This window comes from Sinocyclocheilus grahami, unplaced genomic scaffold (assembly GCF_001515645.1).
Source record: "Sinocyclocheilus grahami isolate Dianchi unplaced genomic scaffold, SAMN03320097.WGS_v1.1 scaffold119.1, whole genome shotgun sequence".
NCBI classification, from domain to species: Eukaryota; Metazoa; Chordata; class Actinopteri; order Cypriniformes; family Cyprinidae; genus Sinocyclocheilus; species Sinocyclocheilus grahami.
The window spans coordinates 175,039-183,651 of NW_015505298.1; the positions used below are offsets into that span (position 1 = coordinate 175,039).

At 35.5% G+C, this 8,613-nt stretch overlaps 1 protein-coding gene across 1 annotated transcript in view; it reads right to left on the reverse strand.

Moving 5' to 3' along the window:
• LOC107589699 (Fanconi anemia group J protein homolog) overlaps nucleotides 1–2,939 on the reverse strand; it is a 38,209-nt gene extending 35,270 nt beyond the window's left edge. The window contains exons 1-6 of the mRNA XM_016278194.1: nucleotides 2,716–2,939; nucleotides 2,197–2,324; nucleotides 1,947–2,058; nucleotides 1,132–1,320; nucleotides 882–1,021; nucleotides 628–792 (exon numbers count right to left, since the gene is read on the reverse strand). Coding sequence (XP_016133680.1) covers nucleotides 628–792; nucleotides 882–1,021; nucleotides 1,132–1,320; nucleotides 1,947–2,058; nucleotides 2,197–2,289 — 699 coding nt within the window. The 5' untranslated portion in view covers nucleotides 2,290–2,324; nucleotides 2,716–2,939. The remainder of the gene's footprint in view (nucleotides 1–627; nucleotides 793–881; nucleotides 1,022–1,131; nucleotides 1,321–1,946; nucleotides 2,059–2,196; nucleotides 2,325–2,715) is intronic.
• Between the last annotated feature and the right edge of the window lie 5,674 nt (nucleotides 2,940–8,613).

The following is an 8,613-nucleotide window of genomic DNA, read 5'->3' on the forward strand; positions in this document are numbered from 1 at the left end:
TTTGAAATCTGTTTTGAGCCATCCTCTGCTGCCACCAAGTGGTCAACAATAAAATAACATAACATATATGCAATATTACATTTATAAGATTAATTCATTTAAAATTAATTGTTATTAAATAAATTAAATACATTTATTAAATAAATTATAATTAATTGAATTAGAATAATGTTTATTATAATATTATTTATTTAATAACACATGCTATTCCAGTGGCATCCTTGGTAAAACAGAGTAGGAATAAAGTGATTCTGTCATCATTTACTCACCCTCATGTTGTTCCTGTACGATTTTCTTTCTTCCGTGGAACAAAAAATAAGTTATTTTAAAAACAGTCCTAGAATATTTCCATACAATGGAAGTCAATGGTCACCAAAACTGTTTAGATACCAACAACATTCTTCAAAATATCTTCTTTTGTGTTCCATAAAATAAAGTCATAAAGGTTTGGAATGACATGAGGGTGAGTAAATCATGACAGAATTTACATTTTTAGGGCGAACTATCCCTTTAATGGTATTGGATGATGAAATCTGGAGAAACATCAAACAGTGCTCTCCATGGTTATTTTTGACACTATATTACATCAAAGTCTCCCAATAAGGGATGTGTCTGAGGTGCACTCACACAACACTGTGGCTGCGACTGGCAGCTGTCAGCTCTGGCACCACTGTTCAATTCCATGGTCCAACTCTGAGCCCCAGGCACTGGTCTCTCCAGATGCTCCTCCTCTTCATCATCATCATCATCAATGTAAATCACTCCTCGCTCGAGACATCTTTGCTTGCTGCTCTGTGGAAAGAAAAAAAGCTGAGTGTGATGACAAGACTCAACAAGCCAATCAATAATGTCACAGGAATAGAAGCTATTTGTAGAAGTACCTTTTGCTCTGTGCCTGGTGTACGAATGCGCTTCCTGTCAATCTTAAAATCATCATCTTGCTCTCCATTGGAGAGAGAGGCCTGAAGTTTCTCAGAGAGACGGGAAGACAAAGTTGACTTCCTAGGCTGGTCACTTTTGACTGCTGAAACAAGAAAGTACACTCAATGAAAACAGACAACAGTAATTTATCACGGTGTTTCATTTGTATTTTTTTTTTGTTTAGGTCAGAAGGTTTTAGAAAATGCTTACCTTCTTTTGAGAGAGGGGTTGTAGCTTGAGCAGAAGTACCTTCATGAGGAAGATCAATCAGAGGTGGTTTAGGTGCTGTGCTGCTGAAAGTGGGGTGTGCATTTCGGTTATGGCACACACACTGACATGGAGTAGCCACTTCTGGTTTCTTGCAGTCAGCCGAACTAGTGCCTGCAAGCTGTTCCTTACCTTAATACATGACAAAACGAACAAAATGGGAGCCATTGTTTTAATGCTATGTTTTATAGAGTGAAGAGTTAACAAGAGTTTATTATCACAGAAGTCATAGACAGATTAGCTTGTCTCTGTGAAGCATAACAGAATAGTCAATTTGGGGTCTTGTATATTTGACAAGAAATGGAAGTTGTGGTCAATTTGACATGGAAATTGAGGTCAAACTTTTTTTTAGCAAGGATGCATTAAATTTATTACAAATGACAAGTCTTTAACATTGATACACATCGGAAAAACAATAAGCTATAAATAAATTACAAATAAATGATGCTCTTTTGAACTTTCTTCTCATCAAAGAATCCTGAAAAATTCCCGATTTCTGAAGGATCATGTGAGAATGAAGACTGGCTGTTGAAAATTCAACTTTGCCATCACTGGAATAAATTACATTTTAGAATATATTAAAATAAAAATAAAAAACAGTCATTTTAATTTCAATAATATTTTACAATGTTACTGTTTTTGCGGTATTTTTTATCAAATAAACACAGACTTGGTAAGCATAAGAGATTTATTTCAGAACTATTAAAAAAATCTTACTGACCCCAGACCCCAGAGTTTGGAAAGATTTCTAGACATACCAAACTGTGCTTGCTGCCATGCGAGGGCCGAACAAAGCAAAGCAAGACTCTTCCCACTGCCAGTAGGGCTCTCCAATAGACAATGCTGCCCATTGTTAAGTCCACGAATGATCTAAGAGAGATAAAAACATAAATGACAGATATCAATCAAAACTAAAGAGGCTATTTAAAAGCTTTGTATGAAGATGTTAGGATGATAAAAAAAATTACAAATGCTTAGACTATAAAACACAAGAACAACAGATCTTACTGAGTTCATCATGGCCAGCTGAGATGGATAAGCCTTGCAAGGGAAGTTTATTTTCACGCCTCCTATGGTGTACTCCACTGGAGCCGCAGCCATTCTGTCTTTCTGTGTCCAATGGAGGATGTCACTGTCTGAGGATACAATCATTAGAGCTGTATAAGACTGGAAAACTGGCTTCATTTGACAGCTCTGAGCCACCTAAGTGAATTGTGGGTAAACAACACTAAATGTACACCATTATTTCGGACTGTGGCAAAACAGACTAACGTTACACGAACTGAAAAATCTTTTTTTTTACGAATCAATAAAAGATCTATTTTAATTCATCTTATGTACATGGGAAATATTTAAACTGAAACTTAACATGACGGTAAGAGGTCTGCTAAACACGATTCAACTAGGAACAGGTGAATAAAGGAGTGCTTTAAGGTTATCATAAACATACATAAAAACTGCGTGACTTGGCAAGATATTTTCTGCTACCACTGCATTTAAACAGCACCTGTAGATTACTTCATTTACCTCAGGAGTAATGTGATTAAGAGGAATATCAGATGGATTACTTCACAAAGAAAAGATGCATTTTGACGGGTTAAAAGTAGCTGTGTAAACAAAATAAGGCACAAAAATGAAACTCCCGCGCAGGAAGCAGCACAAAACAAGACACTTCTTCTTCTTCTTCTTCTTCTTCTTCTTTGGAATTTTTGGCGTATTCCGCACTATAGGCACATACCGCCACCAACTGTTTCTATTCATACATGGATGATAGTCCCGCCTCTATTCATATTTTATTTACTATAATTTTTATTTTTTATTGTTAATTTTATTTCGGGTTCACCCAAGCTGTATTTCTGGCTGCTGCGTGTTCAGCTCCCATGATAAAATACACTTTACTTCACTTTAATTTTTTAAAATCAGGAATGTGAACATTATCACATATTCCAGTGATTTTTTTTTTTTGGTCTGAAATTTAGAGAACATTTATTATATATACATTTGGTAGCAATAAAAAAAAAAATAATAATAACTTTAGGACTCATTCAAAACAATCCAAAAAGTGTCTTTCCTGAGAACATACTGTGAGGATTTAAGGTGGATACATATTAGTGATTTATGAAACAAACGTATGGAAAAGCTTTTCTTTAACTTTTCCAATGTAAATATGCAAAGATGTTTGGACTATATAAAACCTTTCATAAAATGGAAGTGATAAGATGACATTATTATTAAATTATTAATATAACTAAATAAGTCACATATAAATACAATGAAATGGTCCAGCAACCTTTTATTTTATTTTATAATGTTCTTTTTCATTTTTCAAAATAAAAGCAACTCTGAATGAAGTCCAATCACTGATCTATATAAGTGAAATGGCATGGGCAGATACGAGGGTTTGAGGTGGGGGTTGTTTGAGGAGCTTTCTCACCATCAGCCCCAAATGCTCTGGCCCAGCTCTCAGTGAGAAACAGGATGCAGGTGCTCTGGAGCTGGTGTTAATTACTGCTAATTGATGCAGCAGTGCATAGATAAATGAGAGGACTGTGTTGTGTCTGGGTGTTTTTGTGCAGCAGTGTGTTAAAGTTGCAGTTAAGGTTTCTGTTTGACGTCGATGCAATTAGGGTTAGGGCTGAAAATGACATTTTTACCAATCAATAAATGATTTTAGATTAATCTTTTTGATATTTTCAGCTATATTGGGGTGCATTCTCCTCCATCCATTTTGCCACAATATGTGTGTTTTTCCTTGGGTCTTTCCTTTTCCTTTATTGTATATATTGAGAATTCTTAATTTCAATGAAGGAGGAAAAATATATATGATGATTTTCACCACTATGTTTGGTCCAGATACTGTGTTGCCAAATTAAGCAGCAGCCGTTTTAGTTTTTCTGGTGTTGCTACTAACATTTATTACTTAAAATAAAAAAATAAAAGCATATCACCTAAAAGTGTAACAGATATTATGGTGGTGACAAAGAAAAAAGTAAGTACTATTACTTCCCTGCTGGAAAAAAAAAGCTAAAACCAGCCAACCAGCTTAGGCTGGTTTTAGCTGTTTTATTCAGCAGGGTGACTATTGTTTTTTTTTTTTTTTATATATATATAAGTAAACAATAACTTAACACTTATGGTCCACTGTTGAACTCAGAGCAGTGTATGTGTAATATGGAAAGTGAACCTTTTTTGATTTTTTTAATCTAATTTTACTGGCAACAACTATACAGACAGAGCAAGCTCACTGTTCACAATGCCCGAAATATTGGAAGAAATTTTTAATAAGGATGAGGCAGGATTATGCTGAAGCGTTATGCACAATCTGTGATTATGGTGATCCCAAGATGCTTGGTGATGTAATTGCACCTTGAAAATGTGCCTGTAATCCCAGGATTAGCATTATTAACATCCTCAGAGTGCCGTAAACCTCATTTCCATATCACTCAGCATTTCAGATGTGATATTTCTGCAGGTTTGGTGTTCAAAGAAGTGAGAGGTTTAATTCTCAAGACTAATTTTGTGCATGTTTGACAGTATGCAGCTACATATGACTCCAGTGCTCCAAATTAAGCCAAAACAGTAGCACGGTGGGGTGATATTACATTGAAAAGCAGCACTGTGCAAATCCCAGCAGTTAAAACAATGACATTTACATGTTGTGTCCAATTCCCTAGACCTAAAGGCCTGCCAGAACCCTCACTTCGTGATTGAGGTATAATAATAAGTTCCTACTCCAGATATAACACTATAGTTGATATTACAAATATGACACTCATTTGTATATGCAGGTGTGTTACTGAGAGAAGAGGATAATGAGAATCTAGTGATTTTATCTCCACCCCAGCTGGACCGGTGGGACCTCATGACCTACATTAATTTTCAGCTGTCAACCCAACAATATCACCTCCTCTGCCAGTTCTCCAGCCATTAGGTACATGAGACTTCCCCTCCCAGCCTGGGTGTTTATTTATTTTTACTAGAGTTGATGTTTTGGTATCACTTAAGATGCATATTAATTATGCAGATCATTTGCTTTGCAGATCATTTGTTAATATTCATCAGAGCAGTGCAGTAGTGCTGATGCCAAAGGCAATTGTGTCTCTATATTACATCTGCAAGTGTGTGTGAGTGTCTGCTTGCATTTGCTATGGCATATTCATTTTTTTTCCACTGGTGATTTGAAAAGATAACAGTAAAACATAAATAATTGCTTAGTTTATTCAGAGTTAGTGACAAAACCAGTAGAGCAGAAATAGACTTTACATGACTTAATGTATCACTGCAATCTTTTAACAGTCTCCAGATTCTCTCAAGCAAGTAACCGTCCTAATCAAACGTCCAAGGACTAGATTCATGCACAGTTGTCTTGTTGCTTCTTTTCTATTTTTGTCAGATGCTGTGATTTTTTAATTTATATTCAGATGCTGGAACTTTGCATTAGTGTCCTATGGAATAAGTGGTTGAATGAATAGTTGTAGATGATCACAGTTGATTTGCAGTTTTATTTGGATATAGAAGCTCAGTCAGTTAAAGCTAAATCAAAACATGAAAGCGACTTACATTGACTTCACAATATACATATTTACTTGGTTCTAGTGTTCCCTGGGAAATGAACCCATGACCTTGACATTGCTAACACCATGCTATTTTGTTTGAGTAACGAGAATGCTTTATTTTCTTTATTTATTTGTCTCTGAAGCCATTTATTGATTACTGCTAAGCTGCAACCACAATTGTTCCCAGCAAGATGGTTCATAAAGCAGCTCATAAAAGTCACTTTGGATAAAAGCATCTGCTAAACGCATAAACATATTGTTTGTATGTGTCCGATAACTGATATTCAGAAATGATTTTTAATTGTTGTTTTTTCTCATACAATGATAAATAAATGAATACTACATTACAATGAAAACATGCGTTATACACATTTTAATAATAGTAATAATGTAGCTTATAATGCTACATGTCAAGCATTTCTCTAACATCTCATTTAAGCATGAGTGGATGTTAAGTTAAATAATTTATGCAAACAACATAATGAAATATTACATAAATTTTCCTGTGCACACTGCTGTTTCCTGTTGAACACACAGTGGTGTAATGATGTTGGTCAGCGCTATTCTGTAGAGCCCAGCCAAACGGTATCGTTTGACTCGATTAAGAAGTATGAATATCGGCAAAATATTGGTCAAACAGATGATCAATTTATCTCGGCATGGCTGCTATCTCAGTTTTTGGCTATACTTTTTGTCATCTGGGTTGAGCTCACAACACAATAGCTTAAAGAGTATAGCAATGCTCAAAAGATGAAGAAATGTAGTATATGGAGCTGGATGATATGTTATCTTCTAGGAAAACCCTTACAATTCACTGTTGTAGTAAAGCACACCCAGTACTCTGGTTGAGTGTACACAGTTTTACCCCAAATACATTTTCTGTCCCACACATTCTGAACTAACTGTGGTGCTTCTTATTTTTAAATGTCTTTTTAATATCTTTAATGCTTATCGAGGCTGCATTTATTTGATCAAAACACATTATGTAAAAACAGTAATATTGTGAATAACTTTATTATTGTTTAATTTTAAATAACTGTTTTCTAGTTGAATATATTTTAACTTAAACCTGCAATGGCAAAGCTGAATTTTCAGCAACCATTTCTCCAGTCTTCAGTGATCCTTCAGAAATCATTCTAATATGCTGGTTTGGTGCTCAAGAAACATTTCTTGTTATTATCATTGTTGAAAACAGTTGTACATGCTTAATGTTTTCATAGAAACTGTGATACATTTTGTTTCAGGATTCTTTGATTAATAGAGCTCAATAGAACAGCATTTATTTGAAATAGAAATCTTGAATCTTTGATTCTTGTTTATGGTTTCTAAAGGCAGTATACCTGCAGATAATGGTACAAGGTGCAGCAAATGTGCTTGTCTTGTCCATTTCTTGTTAAACCAAAACATCAGTGCATGTCTTCAACCACAGGATGGCAGTATGATGTCAGGACTAGTCTTAGAGCTTCTTTCTTTGTTCTCTTGCCAACACATGTTGTGCTGTTTTTCTATAATTACTAAGAACAGAAAAAATGTATCCTCGGGTTAAAATAAATAGCCTTTCACAGTTAATTTAATTGACTTTTTGCACATAATCGAGGTAATTCTGCCTCTGCCTCCATCACAAACAAGAATAACAGTGTTTGGGCAAATGGTTGCCGAGCAAACGTCTAGAGTTTGTCAGACAAACTACAGTTTTCTGGCCTAACTGTGGCACTTATTTTATCCCAATGATGTATGTGTATCAGAGGCGCTGCTTTTGGTGACAGGGTGAGTGCTGTGTCCCTGCCGGCCTAGGGCAGGTACCCCATGCAGATGTGTTTAACTGTGTGCGTTCCCAGTACGCTATGACAAGTACGCGTTCACATTGTGCCAAGAGAACAAGGGCAGTCTCGTCAACGCATGCCACTATGTTCTGTCATATGAGTAGGTGGTCAGAAAGAACTGGCCACAACTGATTGTGTCCAGACCAAAGGAATGGCTTGAGTCATAGTGTTATTTGTGGAAAATGTCTAATTAAAGTCCTCAGTTTGATATGTAACATCATATATCTGTCATTCTTTTTCAAGTCACAAGCACCAGAGTCTCGGATCTGTTTGGATGAGGACTTTTGTAGATGAGAGAAGGTTGTCGATACGGTTATAGTTTCTTTTCTATATTCAAAATAGTATTATTTTTATAAGGGGCCAAGCATTGAAGGTGCGAAGGCATCTATTGTATCCGTTCGTTTTCTTCTTCTTCTACTACTTCTACTTCTTCTTCTTTTTACTCTGCTCTTGAGTCTATGGCAGCCTGTAGGAAAGTTATGAAATTTGGCTCACAGATAGAGAACAGTCTGAATTCTAACCACAGCATTTGGACTTTGGAGTCTCTATCTCAAACCCTAGCACCACCAACAGCCCAAAGTTGCACTCATGTTTATGCTAATAACGTTTGAACAATAAGAGCTAGAAACAAAATTCAGTCTGATGGCCTTGAATCTCACCTCTTCCTATTTGCTGGGTCATACAGAATCCAGTGGTGTATGTATTTCAGCAGTCAGATTTAGGTCAAAAACCTAAATGTTTGAATTCGTCCTAAACTGTTTGTCTGATCTTCACCAAAGCTTCTAATTTTGTCTCTGTTTAGACTGGCCACTCAATTGCTGGTTGCAGATATATTTTTTATTTTAGTTTTAGCATATAGTGTATAATTAAAAATTATTTTATTAAATTAATTTAATAAAACATATATTAAATATATACATATACAAACATATATTAGTCAGCTACCAGCAACACCTGATTTGGCTATTTGACTTATAATGACACCTAGTGGTGTGGAAAATGTAAATAAAACAATGTAGGCCTATATGTTTTTATTAGGCTACTGA